Below are 19,079 nucleotides of genomic sequence, written 5' to 3'. Positions count from 1 at the left end.
TTGGTCTCAGACTTCAATTATCCTATAGGGAATTGACTGAGCCAGGTAAAGATTGTATTTAGAATTTTCAATTTTTCTCATTTCAAATCCACACCACCCCACCCTAAAAAGCCCAAATAACTATATCAAATTAAATAGCATCAAAGTAAACAGCAAATTTAATTATTTAGCTCTTCTAAATACAAATCTGTAGATACAGTTTTAATTAACTTTTTCAAGCTTACAGTTGAAATTTTCTTCTAAGCACAAATAATAGTTTCTTAAAGCAAGGCTCCCCTAATCATTTCATTCATTAAAATTATCAATTCTCTTATTTTTGACTATAATCGTATTTTTAACTAGAGGTGTTCAATATTTTGATTTTATTACTTATTTTTCAAGTAACCTGATAAAAGTAATAATAACTGTTTGTTAAATTTTGTTGTTTAAAATTAAACTTGAACTGTTGTACTTTCAAAAACTTAATCATCTTGTATTTATATCTAATCATTAATATATTTTTGATCATTTTTTTATAAATTCATATAAATTTAAAGTTCAATAATAAATTCATAATTAACCTTTGTTTTGCCTTTCACTTTATACATTCCCTTACACACGACCCTGATCTATCTATCTTTATCTTTTTCTTCAATACTATTGTTAGTTCAGTGAGTGAAATATAAGTATCCACACAGTGAGTGAAGTTACAGTAAAGTAATTAATTTTATCAATTCAAATCAATTCAATTTTATTAGTTTAATTTTATCAATTCATAGTAATTGATTGGCGCCGGGCAAAATACCGTATAGAGTGAGGGAGTTCGAAACCCACTAGAAACAAAGACCGACAGTGGGAAAGAGTTCAAATCTGATAAATTCAAAATTGTAGTAGATAAATTTTTTGGACTCAAAATTGTGTACGAATAATATTATCATTTAAGTTACGTAAGTAGCATAACCTTTAGACTGTGTATTCTAAATTAAGGTTTGAAACAGTTTTAGGCAAATGCCTGTTGTTTTTACCTGAATTGAATTTGCATATGAATAAATAAATAAATAAATAAAATCTGTCCTTTTGTACTTCTTCTCATTTTTCTTCAGTCTCTATTCTTTCTTTCAATGTTTTTTATTCCTCCTTCTTCTTCTTAGTCTTCTTTCTCCACGTATTTTCTTTTCTTTCCCTCTTCCCTTTATCTCATATCCATCCTTTTTTGACATCTTCTCATTAATATTTTCCATTCATAAAACTCTTATCATTTCTCATTCTTATCCTTTCACAGGATTTACATCATTATCCATTGTTTACTTTTCTCTTCATATTTTCATTTCCTATAATTTTTATTTCTTCTTCTTCATTTCTTCATCTTTCCCATTCGGTCTCCTTTTTCTTCTGTTTCTTTTTTTATTTCATTACTCTTATTTGCCCTCTCTACCTCTTAAGTCCAAGATTTAATCCATCATGCAGTAGCCTACTTCTCCAGTTTCCCACTTCATCAATATTCTTCTTCTCCTTCTTCATCTTCTTCTTCTCCTTCTTCTTCTTCCTCTTTTTCTTTTTCTTCTTCCTCTTCTTCTTCTTCCACTTTTTAATGCAACCATTAAACTGTTTTCCTTGATGATGTATACGTGTTTATTGCAAGGTTCAATGTTGATACATACGAACCAGTAGTGATATACTCGACCCAATAGCTGCTGCCATCTACCGGTGGAATCTCAAGTTTTCTTTTGAACTGTCGGCCAATCATGAGCGTGCAGGCAGAATCAAGTGCAAGAGTGAAAATACCTCCCAACATCTGCTCCCGTCTACTGCCAGAATTCAGAGTTGGAACAGAGTTGAGATGAATGGAGAGGCATACAGCGGGAGGCCAAGACCTTCGATGGGTTGTAGAGTCAAAAAATAAGTAATTCTTAGTATTCGACTATTATGCATGGTAGATAAGTGTAGAATTACTTTTGAAGTATTAAAAAGATTGCTCAAATAATTCAATCGTCCTTACCGTATTCCAGAGAAAATTAATCTGATTTATAACCGAGAATAGGCAGATTTTTTTTAAGCGAACGTTACTCAAATGTACGTTTTCTATATCAACATATTCCCAATTATTAACGTTACTCTATCCAGGCCTCATTCTCACATATGTTTATTGACTTCACATATGAGTTTGTTATACAACTTTGATTTGTCAAAGTATTTTAAAAAAATGTACAAGTTAAACAGTGTAGAAAATATGGATTTTTATAATCTAAATTTAAACTTATTGGGTGAGATATTTTATTTTTGACAAGCAATTCTTTTTTACCCATACCAGTTTAAAATTACAACATATCTAATCTATTTTCAAGATCCTAACCAAATACTTTTGTTGAGGGTTGGTGATACCTTGTCAACCAGGGTAAATAGCTGGTCAAAAGTGAGCTATGCTCAAAGAATATAATTTGAATGCACAATAACTTTTCGGCATTTGGAATTCAAAAATTGCAACTGATCACTGCAACCAGAATGAAAGATGTTGGACCCAGTATCTCAATTCTATCGTGAGTAAAATTTGTTTTATTTTGCTAATAACACTCACTTATTCAACCTTATTCTTGAATTCAAAGTGTTAATATTGAATGGCTGAGCTATTAGCTGTTTGTTTATTCAAACTGTATTAGTAAGTTAAACTGAACAAATTATTTATAATCTATGATATTAGGCTTATACACCTTCGGAAGAGGAAATTTACGAATGACGTATCATCATATCTGAACTACTGGACTAACTTGGAATTTTGCATATTGATTCTTAATTTACCGAGGATGATAATAGGCCTAATTCAAATTCTTCAAGGCTTTAGTAGGTCAAGTATTTGGTTTTTGAATAGACCCTTGGGATCAATTTAGTATGTTATTTTGAGCAAAATATCACAAAAATTAAACGGCGGTCACTATTGTTTTTAAAATAGACGAAGCTCAAAGTAGCACAATTTCACATGCATTTAACCTATAGGTAGCAGCCATAAGTAGCTAAGGTTAGGAAAAGCTTTAGGTTGGAAAAGTTTTGGTTGGGAAAAGCTTTGGGTTGGGAAAACTTAGTTTAGGAATATCATAATTTGTTGATTTCGATAATCAAAATGGCTGCTACTTATAGGTTGAATGCATGTAAAATTGTGCTACTTTGAACTTGGTTTATTTTGAAAACAATAGTGACCGCCGTTAAATTCTTGTAATTTTGTGCTCAAAATAACATACTAAACCGATCCCAACCAAAAATTTGATGACACGTATTTTGGGACTGGACGAACACTTTAGCCCAAATCTTACAAAGATTTGTTCTCAATTACTGCAATGAGAAAAAAATAGTAGGTATGTATTATGATATAAATATATACTATATCAACGGTATTTTATCGCTATAAAAGAAGATGTAATTAGTAGGCTACGTATAGGCTCAGTAAAAATAATTCCCATCAAAATGTTCCTGATAATAATTAAATGCTCTGTATGTCATTAATTTATTACTCAACATCTTATTTACTCCACTCAACTCTACTTCACTTTAAAATCTAAATTACTTGACATTCGTTTGATATAATTTTTTTTTCTTTTTATGTATCAGTGTTACAAGTTTTTTTAATGAAAAATCTTGCACATTCCTCAGTCGAAATTAAACCTTATAAAAACTATCTCAGTTTGATTAAATAAGTTCTCAAGGCAAATTCAGGGCATCTAACACTCATCTTCTTTCAAGACAACCAATTTCAAATGAGATAAATAATAAATTTCCGAGACAAACTCCCTCTATCTCAGCCAGCTGTCGGAAGCTATTCATTTATTAAAATGCGAAGCGTCTAGAAGACACAATATAAACACGTCACGACAAGGCACCGACTAATTATTAATTTCCACTGCAAATAAAGTCCGCACTTGCACTTGATTTTCAGGTCAACTTAATTAAGTCCCACTTCACACCCCCTCACCACTCTCCTCATCTGAATCATCACAACTCGCGAAATCTGAGCTCAGCTGAAGGGAAATTTGTGAAATAAACATCTAGTCTCAAGAGGCTCAAGTTAGATTCGCGAAATACTGTCAGTGTTCTAAGTTGCTAAACAACAATGCTTCCCATTCTAGTAATGCTGACAGGCGCACTGTAGGTGTCGACGTTCTCGCTTACTTGCTAATTGAATTAGCGCTCATTATACTCTCCTAGGGTAGTAGTAGTAGTAGTTTCCGTTGCAACAGATCTGTGGCACGTCATGTCCCGTGACTTATTGTGACGTGAAAATAAGTCTAGTCGGTTATTTCTATGAATACCTCTATTTAATTATTCTGAACTTTATAGTGTGATGATTAGGTAACGTACAATAAAATCAAATAAGTTCTTGCATATTTATTATCCCTGTTACTTGTCCTGTGTAACTAGCTTCCACAAGAGTTGTGGAAACCATACATACATTACAACTGATATGTTTCATCATGATTTTTAGTTTTTTATTTCATCATGATTCTCCACTTCACCCTGCTATGTAGTAAAAATGTGAATCATCATAATCAATGTATAATGTGCCACATCATCTGATAAAAACAATAGAGACTTTGTCCCAGTTTCACAGAAACCTGTTGGATTTCAATCATGATTAAATGACACTGGTACAAATCAAAGAAGACTCTTTCGAGAACAAGAATTCTCTATGATCGATTCTCGTGACATAATATCATGATTAAAATTAAACAGGCTTTTGTGCAGCTGGACCTATTAGCATAGAGAAACAATAGCGTAAGTAGATATCCCATGGTATAGGGCGTTTATGTCGCAACTTTTACTGTTATCTCAAGCCGATTACTATCGATTATTGTCGATTTTTACTGTTTAAATCGGGTAAGAGTGTATGAACGGCACAATATGAGAGACTACCAGCGTCATAAAGCTTCACGGGAAAGAACTACGTGGACTATCGGCTTGAGATAACAGTAAAAGTTGCGACATAAACGCCCTATACCATGGGATATCTATTTATGCTATTGTTTCTCTATGCTATTAGTCACTAATTTTAATTTGATTAAATTTTTTATAACAATTTTCTAATGTAGACTATAGCTATTTCATTGGCTGTTATCATACTCGAATTCACTTGTCGCAGGGTTTTTATGCAATAAAGATTAACTCTCCTTATATTATTTTTTTATTATAAAAATTTCATGAATAAACTACGAAGAGATCCTTCCTAAAACAAATCACAACTTCAACAACTCAACATGTTGCAGTGTATCTGTTGGTCTGAATACAACGCATATAGAATAGGAATACCTTTTAACGTTTGCAACTTGTCCCTGCAACCTGCGGTAGCAGAAACGCGGCCTTGAATGTGTGAAAGTGGTTCAATTCTCCTAGGAGTTGCGGCTATGGTAGCCTAGGTATTATGAATTAATAATCACCCACCTAGTTTTGAGGTGAAAACGACCACTGTGGATTACTGATTGGTGTAAACTGTGATAATTAGATTGAGGTTTCTGTAGGTGGTAAATTGATTTACAGCGTGGGGAATGATATCAGTCATCCACGGGAGACCTAACTAGTAAACTTGGATTTTGATGGATAATCCATTCATTAGCACATTCATCTTCCCCTCAAACTTTAAAGAACTCATTCATTCATTGTAATTTTCTCAAGTTTACTATGAATGTGAATCAGCTAGATAAATCTTACAATAAAGCTCTTATTCAACTAACAAATACATGAAAATACTCAATTATCACTAACTTATGTTGATAGGCCTACATCTAAATTAAATATGTCTGAGAAAACATGTTTTCTTCTTCATCTACAACTTGATCTTCTTCGTTTTCTTTCTCTATGTTTTTCTAGTTCCTATCAGAATAGATTATCTAGATTCTTAATCTAATCAGATTATATTTTGTATTCAAGATCAATATGATATATATTATGTATATTATATTATTTTATTTATTATAAAACATATTATGTTTTTATAACTCTATCATAATCTCTCAATGTTAATGAGAAATGGACCATACATAGAACTTGTATTATTGTACTTTTTTCAAATTCTCCTTGTCGTATACATATTTCCTCTCTTCTTGGTTTTCTCATGCCCTATATCACTCCTCTTCCATCAACTCATGTTCCCCGCTGCTTTCTATCATCTACTTCCACGATCTTTACTGCTCCCTTCACGGAAAATAATGAAATAGTAATGGTCCTTTCCTACACACTATTATAACTTTACATTGGAATATAACCATTTTGAACAACCAAAGAGCCATACCAGGATCTGAAAGGGATTATTCTATCTCCAGTCTAATATCCATCAAAGTTATGTTTCTATCCTCAACCTTTCTTATTCTCCTCCTAAAACCCATTTTCCAACAAGAATAAAATAATGGAAATAATGAAATATTATTGGTCCTTTTCTACATACTATTATAACTTCACATTGGAATATAACCATTTTGGACAATCAAAGAGCCATACCAGGGTCTGAAAGAGATTATTCCATCTCCAGTCTAATATCCATCAAAGTTATATTTCTATCCGTACCTTTCTTCTACTCATCTATCACCCTTTCTCCAATTCCTCATCGTTGTTCTCCTCCTCCTCGTCTGCCTTCTTTCCATCCTCCTCTTCCTCCTCCTCCTCCTCCTCCTCATCCTCCAACTTCCAATCCCTCCTTATCTTCAATCATTTCCCAATTTCTGCAGTACGTGTCTTCCACACCACACTGCCCTCAAGAACTGAACTGCTCTTCTGAATACATTTTATTACACTCCTCCTCTTTCTCCTTCTTCTCCTCCTCCTTCTCCTCCTCCTCATCATCATCCTCCTCCTCCTCATCCTTCTCCTCCTCCTCCTCCTCATTCTTCTCCTCCTCCTCCTCTTCCTCCTCCTCCTCCTCCTCCTCCTCCTCCTACTCCTCCTCCTCCTCCTCCTCCTCCCACTCATACTCTGCAACAGCCTCTACCTCATCTACCATCATGCTCTCCACCACTATCGCCACCACCTCCTTCTCCTCTATTTCCCCCTCTTCCTCATCATCATCCTCCTCCACCACCTTGATTTGCAAATCCGCGATTCCAGATCGGAGCGGAAGTATTCTCGCCATTCAGCTCATTCCGAATGCAACGGCACGTCTCACGGGTTTCCCGCGCTTTTCTCCACGGCTTTTCCCGCGCTTTTCTCCACGGCTGCCAACCCTGAGCAGAGCCGGAAAAGCGCGCCAAAACACGTTTCCGTCGGTTGGCTGCCGCTTGCTCAAGATGGAAATCTAATCACACGTTTTCAGGCCACCTTTCAATCATTCATCCTCTCACTCTCTCTACCATATTTTCGTTATATCTCTCTTCACTCTCATACTTTTTCTCTCTCTCTTTCTTTTCTCCTCTTCTTAGGGACAGACCATATGTAGCGGTTTATTCAGCTAGTATTAAGTAGTATTATCCAGCGTGTGGACAGCTCCATTAAAATCAATTACAAATCAATTCATCACAAATTACAATATTACAATTACATTACTCGAGCCTTTGACCCGTCAGAAATATCATCTATGTCACTTTCGCATTTGTGAGTTATAATTTACAATCCAAACTATTTTTATTCTATTTATATTTCCTCTGTCATGTATGTATGTTATGAAGGGACGGATTCAAGGATCCAAAAAGGTTCAAAGAACCCCACACGTCAACCGGAGCTTATTGTGTTCCCAAGTACGTTAGTTGGGAAAAGTAATACCTGTGTCCTTCAGAAGATCCATGAGTTTTCCCCTATACTAACATCCCATTCATCACCTGGTTGCTTGTTTGCCTCTACCAAGAAGTTTTGCCTTAAGGCTGTGCAAAGGCTAAAAATAAACTTACTATTGGTGATATTTTTCAAAGTTTTTCAATTCGTATATCATCAAGCAATCAAAATGAAAGAGTTTTTTCAGAAAAACATTTTTCTTCCGATCATCACTTTTTGAGATATGAGCGCCTAGAGTTCAAACTTTTGGGACAGAACATTTCAAATTCATTAATAGATGAATCCATGAGATTTAGAGAATACATTCTTCATGGTATTGTTGATCTAGTGAGACAAAAATGTTTTGAAAATATCAATTTTTGATAAAGTTATTCAATTTACGAAAATTAACTCAATAAATAGTTATCTTTGGTCTTTTTTAGTAAATTGAATAACTTTCTCAAAAATTGATATTTTCAGGAAATTTTTGTTTCATTAGATTAGCAATAACATAAAAATCAATCCTCTAAATCTCATGGATTTATCTCTTACCGAATTTGAAATGTTCTGTCCCAAAAATTTAAATTTTGGGCGCTCATATCTCAAAAAGTGATGATCGGAAAAACTGTTTTCCTGAGAAAACTTTTTCATTTTGATAGTTGATGATATACAAATCGAGAAACTTTGATAAATATCACGAATAGAAAGTTCACTCAGTTTGCACAGCCTTGAAGGCCCCCTTCCTTGAGCAGTGGTGAGGCCTGGTCTCTCCACCCGCAAACTCGTGACCTATGTGAGTTCCACTCCTGGCTCTTTTTTGTAGGTCCTTCCACTGAGGAAGGGGTCACCAAATTGCCTCTAGGGTGTCTGCCACCCTCGACTCAGCCTCTTGACCCACATTTGTGCCTGAAGTTTCACCCATCTCTGGTCTCTTGGGTTTTTTTTATTTTTGCTGCTCCCAAACTTCTGCAGGGTCAATAGCCTCACCTCTTCCGAGAAGTTTTGTCTGAATGGCCGCCCTTCTTCGAGAAGTGGTCTGGGAAGCTTATTCTTCCTTTACAGTTGAGATTGTGTGATTGAACTTACGTCATCCATGTTGTGATCAGTAGAAGCCTTTTCAATGTTGATAGCCTCCACAATCCACATGAGAGTACAACGGAACTTCCTGTGTTCCTAAAGCATCCATTTCAGATTGAGAGGAACCTGCCCTGATGGGGCAGATTTCGATGGATTTGAAGACAAGGCAAGATCTGGAGTTGCCTCGAGGTTTGGTTTGTTCATGTGGTTCACGAACAGTTAGGGAAGTGGAGTCAACCCACACAGAGCCCCGCATGTCCAGGCAAGGCTGAATACTGCAGGAGGGCGCCTGGTATCCTGCTGGCACCGTTAGAAAAATCATATACAAATATAAAAGCACTACACATCAGCACGGTCCATATCACACCTTGGGTTGACCTAAGAAAGAGTAGGAATATGACCAAGGAAGGATAACAGATAGAAAAAGAAAGATATAATGGGACAAAGCTGAGTCAATGGTAAAAGTGTCATTCTTTAAATGGTAAGTTCCAAAGCTTAATGAGAAAGAGAAGGAGAAGATGGGTTTTGGAAGAAAGTCTCTGGTACTTTCTAGTCACCTCCTACGACAAGCAGGGATACTGTGGGCGTATTCTGGTTTTCAACAAATTCTTGAGTACGATGTTTGACTCAAAGCTTACCCAACCCACAGGGGGCTCTGTCATGTAACTCATGTCAGAGCTATTCATGGAATATGAAAAAAGCATTTACAATATGGAAAAAATTTCGTTACGTAATTATATTATTTTTCTTAAACTATCGTGTATCATCCCACTATAGACTCTATGTGTCTATGATCGGGATGGATTTGGTCTAACATTCTAAATAATATGATTTTTATGAGATTTTAATTGATGATCAATGTTTAAACTATGCTATTAAACCATTTTTTTGCAGAATTCTAACCTCTATATCAGTGTATGCCCCAGTCAGGAGTGGGGTGGCCTCAAACAATCTCCACTTCCCGTCCTATCAAAACGATGACGAAGATCTAAGTTATTACAACTTTTTCTTGAACCTACCGTCACAATACAAAAATATCACTCAAATAAAAGAATTTGAAGACTTGGAGGAGAAGTATGAACGCGATAATGACTGGAGAAATACTAGAAAATCTTTATTTTGGGGAGAGGTAACCCAAACTTCACCACTGTTTTATGAAGATGCCGGGGAGAGGTTTGATGATTTGGGTGAGGATTTTGAAGATGAAAAAGATGGTTTGCAAGATGGTAGGGTCTGGCATTCCGAAAATCTGTATCGGAGGAGGAAGAATGTGGATTCTAATCGGTATCTACAGGATTTCCATTGGTTAGATTACACTAAACCTAATGTTAAACGGTTTCTGTCTCATAGGAATAAGAAGAGAGTTACACGGTTGAATGAGAAAGGAGATTCTCGAGAATTCCCCAACCAAATTTCCAAAGAGAATGTTTTAAAAGAGCTGGAAAATGTGGAGGAAAATCGTAGTGGGAGTAAGAAGGTAGAGAATAGTGCAAATGAAGGTGTAACACGTGCATCAAATACGGAATTTGTTGGTACAACAAGTGATCTTATGGATTTACTTTTCAAAATTGATGATGAAAGAGATAAACATGATAAGAAGGATGAAATAGATGACAAAATGAAGGATAAAAGTAGCAATAATGATGATAAAATTGGTGAAAAGAGTGAGAAAGATGATAGAAGTGATGAACAAAGGAACACAGATACAAGAAATAATGAAAAAAATGAAAAAGTGAATGGGCAGAGAAACAATGAAAAGAATGAGGAAAGTGAGACAAACACACAAGAAACGGTGGGGGACGGAAAGGAGAATGATGACAAGAAGAAACATGAAGAAGAGAAGAAGAAAGTAGATAAAGCGAATGAGAGTGGAGAGAAACAGGGTGATAAAGCGGAAAGTACAAGGAAGAATATAAAAAGTGAGGAGAAGAAAGATGGAGATGGAAAGGATACGAAGAACGAGGTGCCAAAGGAAAATCAGAAAGATGGTTGCAACGCCGTTCCTGTGAAGCCTGATATCATAACTGGACAGGTAATAAAAAATCAATCACGTATCACTATCTGGTAAAGTCATTGTATCTTTGATGAATTAAATGTCAAAAACATGCCCACAGTTATATTTTCATCTGTTTGAATACCCGAGATAAAATTGTGGAATTTTCATTTGTATAAATTCTATTTCACCGCTATTTATTGATAATATAGAATCCAATATAGATATACGTATTTCATTCATCAATAAATACATTCAAAGTACATTTTAGGCCTTATCTTGAAACAGTATTACATGAATTAATAACATGAGAAATCACTCTAGATCAGACTTCTCAATAGTTCAATAATGCATCGAATACTGTGTTACATTTATGTATTTATCACATTCTGTAAAACATACAAATACAATACAATTTTTAATGAAAGGCCTAGCAAGCTCATGCCCAAAACTGTCCTTTCCTGATTTGAATTTATTATAGATAACATATTTTTTTAATAAGACTTTGATACTGCAACAATAAGCATTCATAAATGGATTATTAATTGATTCCATCGAATATTATTGCAGTTGGATTATTAAAATTCCTAGATTATATGAATAATTATTCTTATTGACTCGGTCATCTACTTCCTAACTATTCATAGATGTAGGGATTGACTTGATTTATCAAGCAATTGATCACAACATAGGTGATTCAGGAGTGATCTTGTGTTTGTTTTCTACCTTTAAATATTTTCAAATAACTTGATATTTCTAAGTTCTCAGTTATAATTGAGTGTGAGATTTCAATCTTGTTCGGGTTTTCAATTTATCCTGATAAGAGTAAATTTTTGGACAAAAAATTCGACTCAATTTGATTGAAGTGAAGGAGCATAACCTATATTTTGGAATTATTTATATAAAAATTTGTGAAAATATACAGCTTTGGGCTGAGTCTGTCGGCCCTTTTCCGATGATTTATGTTATGATTTGTGTATGTTATCAATACAAATTAATAAATAACTTACGACTAACTTTTTCTTCCAAACAGCTTTATTCAACGATAATCAACGAGCCCTACTCAACAGTGACGGACTTCTGGAACAAAGCACTGGAGCAACGATTCCAGGGTGGCTTCGAGACTGCCCGTACACTGAAAGTGATCGTAATTCCGTTCTCCCACAACGACGCCGCGTGGCTGCGTACATTCGACGAGTACTACTTCGAGAAATCGCGAAAGATACTCGACAACCTGACAAGGGAACTGCTCAAGTACAAAGATATGACTTTCGTGTGGTCCGAGATTTGCTTTCTGAGCAGGTGGTGGAAGAGGTTTGCATGTTTTTTATTACTCACGAACAGAATATCACGAAATATTGAGCCCGGTTTGTGGGACAATTATTGGATTTAATGGACCGTTAAACCTATCATTCTAATGATTGATATTCAATTATATCTAATGATTGAATCTAGTCAAACATTAAACCTATGGATTCAATGGTACATTAGATTTAATAAGAGTCCTTGAGAACGAGCCTTAGACAAATGAAAATATCATACAGTTATCTACTACTTAAAACATCATTAGGACTCATTCGATAGTTCAGATCTCACTTCAAGTGAATCGTGGAAGGTTCACCAAGCAAAAAAATATATATTACTGTTAATAGACCCTTAATTTATCAAAAATCAATCTGAAATCTGAAAGTCAATTCTACAATAGTATATTCTTTCTCATCGATTGAGATCATTTTTGATCCTCGTTAATATAAATTTATGAAAAGATTCCATTTTAACCAATATTAAATCGTTTCCAGTGCAAGCCGACAGCTGAGAGAGGACTTTCTGGATCTTGTGAGAACAAACCGAATTGAAATTTGCCCTGGAGGATGGGTGATGCCTGATGAAGCTTGTCCACATCTGTTTGCATTACTAGTTCAGTTAACCGAAGGTGAGGGATACTTTTTGGTATTAGAAAGAAATTAAGAGGAACGATTTCAATACCGATAGCAAAAGTGTCAAATAATTCAACCTGTAAATGTGAATTAACTCGAAACTTGGTTTCTATATTTTTCTATTATGCTGACCATTTCTAGAATCAGGCTTCGACCACAAAACATTATACTTATTCCAACCAGTGTACAATAAGGTGATGTAGTGTACAAAAATGATACTTATAGCGCACACAGTATGATTCCTTTCACATGAATAAATCCAGTAAATCAAGACTAGCCATCATTCTTTCCATTCCATTTTATGATTTTCTTTATTATAACGTTTTCATTTGAAAAACAATCTTGATTATTCCTAGTTGCATAATTTTATCTTGGTCACATTCTTCATACCTGTTTCTAAGACTTTTATTTAATCGAATAAATAAATAAATAAATAAATAAATAAATAAATAAATAAATAAATAAATAAATAAATAAATAAATAAATAAATAAATAAATAAATAAATAAATAAATAAATAAATAAATAAATAAATAAATAAATAAATAAATAAATAAATAAATAAATAAATAAATAAATAAATAAATAAATAAATAAATAAATAAATAAATAAATAAATAAATAAATAAATAAATAAATAAATAAATAAATAAATAAATAAATAAATAAATAAATAAATAAATAAATAAATAAATAAATAAATAAATAAATAAATAAATAAATAAATAAATAAATAAATAAATAAATAAATAAATAAATAAATAAATAAATAAATAAATAAATAAATAAATAAATAAATAAATAAATAAATAAATAAATAAATAAATAAATAAATAAATAAATAAATAAATAAATAAATAAATAAATAAATAAATAAATAAATAAATAAATAAATAAATAAATAAATAAATAAATAAATAAATAAATAAATAAATAAATAAATAAATAAATAAATAAATAAATAAATAAATAAATAAATAAATAAATAAATAAATAAATAAATAAATAAATAAATAAATAAATAAATAAATAAATAAATAAATAAATAAATAAATAAATAAATAAATAAATAAATAAATAAATAAATAAATAAATAAATAAATAAATAAATAAATAAATAAATAAATAAATAAATAAATAAATAAATAAATAAATAAATAAATAAATAAATAAATAAATAAATAAATAAATAAATAAATAAATAAATAAATAAATAAATAAATAAATAAATAAATAAATAAATAAATAAATAAATAAATAAATAAATAAATAAATAAATAAATAAATAAATAAATAAATAAATAAATAAATAAATAAATAAATAAATAAATAAATAAATAAATAAATAAATAAATAAATAAATAAATAAATAAATAAATAAATAAATAAATAAATAAATAAATAAATAAATAAATAAATAAATAAATAAATAAATAAATAAATAAATAAATAAATAAATAAATAAATAAATAAATAAATAAATAAATAAATAAATAAATAAATAAATAAATAAATAAATAAATAAATAAATAAATAAATAAATAAATAAATAAATAAATAAATAAATAAATAAATAAATAAATAAATAAATAAATAAATAAATAAATAAATAAATAAATAAATAAATAAATAAATAAATAAATAAATAAATAAATAAATAAATAAATAAATAAATAAATAAATAAATAAATAAATAAATAAATAAATAAATAAATAAATAAATAAATAAATAAATAAATAAATAAATAAATAAATAAATAAATAAATAAATAAATAAATAAATAAATAAATAAATAAATAAATAAATATATTGATTAATCCAATCAATCATGATTATCTTGTGATTCCTTTCATTTGCTCCAATCTCAAGGTCACATGTGGGTAAAAGACAACCTGGGAGTCCTCCCGAAGGTTGGCTGGTCGATAGACCCGTTTGGCCACAGCAGCACCCTGGCCTATATGATGCAGGAGGCTGGGCTCACTCAGGGCAACGTCATTCAGAGAGTGCATTTCGGCTGGAAGTCCTATCTGGCCAAACGCAAGGCCGGCGATTTTGTCTGGAAACAGGCTTGGGATGACCAGAACACGTACGTTCATTGACAATAATTATTTATTATACATAACTCAAGCTACCCTCATGTACTTCTTTACTCATAATTATTATTTATTCAACAGAGACAAAAAGACATGGTTGTTAAAAGAAATCTACATAAATCGACCTGTCCGTTCTGTACGAATCCTAAGAAAGTTTGAAACTGGAACCAATGTTTTGAAGAAATTATGCTCTCAATCCTTCTCATATCTTCTCTCATACTTTCTAGAATCAAATTTCCAAACATATTTCCTATTTTAAATCATATTTTCTTGTTTTGTTATATTTTCTTAACTCATATTCTCTTGCTTTGTTATATTTTCTTAACTCATATTTTGTTGTTTTGCAGACACGGCTTACTGACGCATCACCTTCCGTTCAACATCTACAGCGCATCAGTGTCGTGTGGTCCCCACGCCGAGGTGTGTCGTCAGTTCGACTTCAACCTCTCGTCAGCCACCACCGTCACCTATGGCAATGTCAAGGCCAGGACCGAGCTGCTTTTAAGCGAATACTGGCGCACTGGGTCACTCTTTCCTCACAATGTTGTCATGGTCTGTAAATTGAGATTTACTCAAAAACTTTCAGCACCTCCAATTATGAAAACTTATAATACCAATTATAATTGAGCCTTTATTGATTTCCAACACTATACATCATGATAAAAAGATCTGAAAACTAACATAATACTCTTGAAGATTATTCAAGACAACTAGACAATAATTACACTACCATCACAATAACTGAGAGACAATAACAATAAAAACTTGAAACTTGTCCAATAATTATTTTCTCTTATTTCTAAGCTCAGAAATTAATGTTTGAATAACTTTTTCTCATTATTTTTTCTACAATGAGTTTGTGAATTTTTATTCGGTAATCACTTGAAGTACCAGTGTTGACAAGCCTCACTGGGGAACTAGCACGCTAGTATCGTGAACCAACATATCATAATACTCGGATGAATGAATAAGGAGTTGGAGTAGAAGTTGGAATCGTATAAGAAGTAAGGAGTTAAGAATTGAGAAGTATGAATTCGCGGTATAGAGTAAGAGTTTTTGAAAAATATTATATTATAAATCCTGGTTTTAAAAATAATATACCATTCATGATTTTACAGGTGCCCCTAGGCGACGACTTCCGGTACACCAACCCTCAGGAATTCGCCGCCCAATACAGAAACTATAAAGCGATCATGGACTACGGTAACAGCGACAAAAAACTGCGCACTGAAATCTCATTCGGGACACCCTCTGACTACTTCAAAATCGCCAGCCGACGTCTGTGCAAATTCCCCATCCTCCAGGGCGATTTCTTCCCCTATGCAGACTACGACGAAAAAGGCGCCGCCTACTGGACTGGGTACTACTCCACAAGACCACACCATAAAAAACTTACACGTATTGCGGAATGGAATTTGAGGTCTGCTGAGATATTGTTCACGTTAGCTCTGAATATAGCAAGGCAGAACCGTGTGGAACATGATAATCTACGAAGATTGTTCCAAAATTTGATAAATTCTAGGAGGCAGCTCAGTTTGTTCCAACACCACGACGGAATCACAGGCACTTCCAAAGCATACGTGATGGAGGACTTTCGAAACCGGCTTATCGAATCCAATACCAACTCCATTTTGGTGCAAAGTGGAGCGATCCAGTACATTTTTGGATCTGCAACCCCGGATCCCGTAGAATACTCCCCCACCAACCTCACCCCTCTAACGATCATCATCAAGGAACAGGATTTATCTTCATCCATGTTCACGCGTATAATCCCGGGGTCACCTCAGAAGATAGTTGTTTTCAACCCCTTGGGCAGCAAACGACAGGATGTGTTGAGGATAATTGTGTCCAACCCTTGTGTTGATATCAAGGATATATCGACAGGTAAAATGGCTCCCTACCAAGTGAACCCTGTGTGGTATATACACGAGTACGCCCTCTACCAACCGATACATTTCTCGAGGGTTTATGTCAAGAAAACTGAGTTTGAGTTGGTAATCGTGTTGGATCTGGAACCGTTGGCACTGAAAGTCTACGAGATATCTGAATTCAGTGATAAGAAGTGTTGTTTTGTGAAAACACTGATTGAGAAAGCAGAAAAAGAGGAAGAAGATGGTAAAACTGAGGATGGGGAAGGTGTATCTATACCTGCCAACTTTCATAGACCTCCCCATTTTGCCTCAGTCTACTCCCTAACTAAAGCATCTGTGGATACTTATGGTATATTCACCTCGAAAACCATACAAGTCGATTGGTTGATTTTGGAGAATGACGATATTGTGGTGAATATTGATCAGAGCTCAGGATTTATCACAACCATCAAACGAAAAGACACAAACGAAACTTTCAAAGTGGATCTCAACTACCATGGTTACCATGGAGAAGAAGGTAGGAGTGGTGCATATATTTTCAAAACCACTGGTAACCAAACTAGTCCCGATTGTACCGATATCGAGTTCATGGTAATTCATGGTCCAATCTTAACTGAAACTATACTAATTTTCCACGGGAGTTCCCAACATACGACAAGGATCTTCCATGTTTCGGGACCTCTATCACAAGCCGTTCAAGTTGAAACCATGGTGAACCTAGCTACAGCTGAGATTAATGAGAATACAGAGCTGTTTTTGAAGTTGAAGACCGATATAAAAAATGGGAATCCACCGGTGTTTTACTCGGATTCCAACGGGTTTCAAACCCAGAGGAGACAGAAGGTTTGCGGGGCGGGAATTGAGAGTAACTTCTACCCGAGTACCACTTGTGTGTATATTGAGGATGAGAAGACAAGACTCTCTGTGTTGACGGAGCAATCTCATGGGGTTTCTTCTAACCATCAGGGACAGATTGAGATGATGATGGACAGAAGGTTGCACAACGATGATGGGAGGGGTATGGGGGAGGGGGTTTTGGATACTAGGAAAGCTATCTTCAGTTTTTTTCTACTTCTAGAGCAATTTAAAACCCCTAGTGATGGTCGCTCAAAAATCAGCCTACTAGCCCATGCCCTAATCGACATGCAAACCTACCCTATCAACGTTTTCTACTGGAAACCATACTACCCTGTAACCTGTCCCCCGAAGTTCAACGCTCTACTAAACCAGGGTCTACCCTGTGACTTGAGAATTGTGAACCTACGTACCTACTCACATCCCAACACCGAAAACTACCCTTTGAATTCAGCCCTTATGACCATTCATAGAAGGGCGTTCCGCAATGATGAGTATGGAGTCCTGAAACGGTCGTGTAGTTTGGGCCCTAGGAAAAATGAGTCGGCAGCGTTTTTGGAAGGGACGCGATTCAAACATCTGGAGGTGGAAAAGATTTTGAGGGTGTCTTTGACTGGGTTGTATGAGGGTCTTGCAGTAGATTGCTTGAATCAGATTGTGGTGGACAGTTATGAGATGAAATCTGTCAGGATTGACTTCAAATGAATTCTTCTTCATAAGGCAATTTCAACTAAAATGAATTATTGAGGAGAGGTATACGAGAACTTGATAAACAGCTTCATGAGGATGTAGGATAGACTAACAATGGAGTAATAATATTGTTTTTGAAGGTATATTTGAACTGAAATAAACAATTTATCAAACAGGAGTATAAGTAATCTTGAAAAACAGCTTACGAGGTTGAAAGTTTGTTGAGCATAGAAGTAATAGTATTGAGAATGAAGACAAGCTTGATTCTGCACATGTTAACTAGAAAAACAGCTTCATGAGGATGAACGATTGACATACAAATTACAAGAGAGTTATATTGAGGTGAAAAACAATCTTGCAAAGAAAGACATACAAACTTATAAGCTACATGTTGAGCATCATCTCAAACTTGAATATTGTAACGAGCATAGTGTTGCAGTTCACTAAAATTCAAGCAAGATTGGTGTGGAATTGATCTGATTGATTCCAAATTCCTGAAATTGTTGACAATCGGAGCTCTATCATATCAATATTATTACTCGCTGATTTATGGATTAGATCGCTCATGAAGAGATTTCGTAAGAATTTTAAATTCTTGAAGTGGGATTCTCTGGAATGCGGGGTTTTTGTGAGATGCATTGTATCCACATTCAGCCATCTACGTAATACTAATCGCTCAATGGAGTGGAAAGTTACTGGGAGTGAATTGGTATTATAGTTGTATGTATTGGGATAATTTGAAATGTATAGTATTGTACAAAATGATTGATAATAAAGAAATATGCACTGGAATGGTGTTTCGGTTTCATTGTTCTATTCAAAATGTTTATTGTTGCGTCATGACCAGTTTATAAAACATAAAGG

The 19,079-nt window shown here is 33.6% G+C and overlaps 1 protein-coding gene across 1 annotated transcript; it reads left to right on the top strand.

Annotated features, from left to right (window-relative positions):
* Nucleotides 1-2,133: 2,133 nt before the first annotated feature.
* LOC111057437 (alpha-mannosidase 2) lies at nt 2,134-19,007 on the top strand. The gene is made up of 7 exons (XM_022344861.2): nt 2,134-2,516; nt 9,670-10,807; nt 11,802-12,082; nt 12,568-12,701; nt 14,576-14,792; nt 15,147-15,351; nt 15,918-19,007. Exons 1-7 carry the CDS (start codon nt 2,422-2,424, stop codon nt 18,228-18,230), a joined length of 4,383 nt encoding a protein of 1,460 aa, XP_022200553.2. The 5' UTR covers nt 2,134-2,421; the 3' UTR covers nt 18,231-19,007.
* The last annotated feature ends 72 nt before the right edge of the window (nt 19,008-19,079 follow it).

Source organism: Nilaparvata lugens, chromosome 12 (genome assembly GCF_014356525.2).
Source record: "Nilaparvata lugens isolate BPH chromosome 12, ASM1435652v1, whole genome shotgun sequence".
NCBI classification, from domain to species: Eukaryota; Metazoa; Arthropoda; class Insecta; order Hemiptera; family Delphacidae; genus Nilaparvata; species Nilaparvata lugens.
Note: the sequence above shows the minus strand (reverse complement) of the source record. Positions and strands in the feature narration are given on the sequence as shown.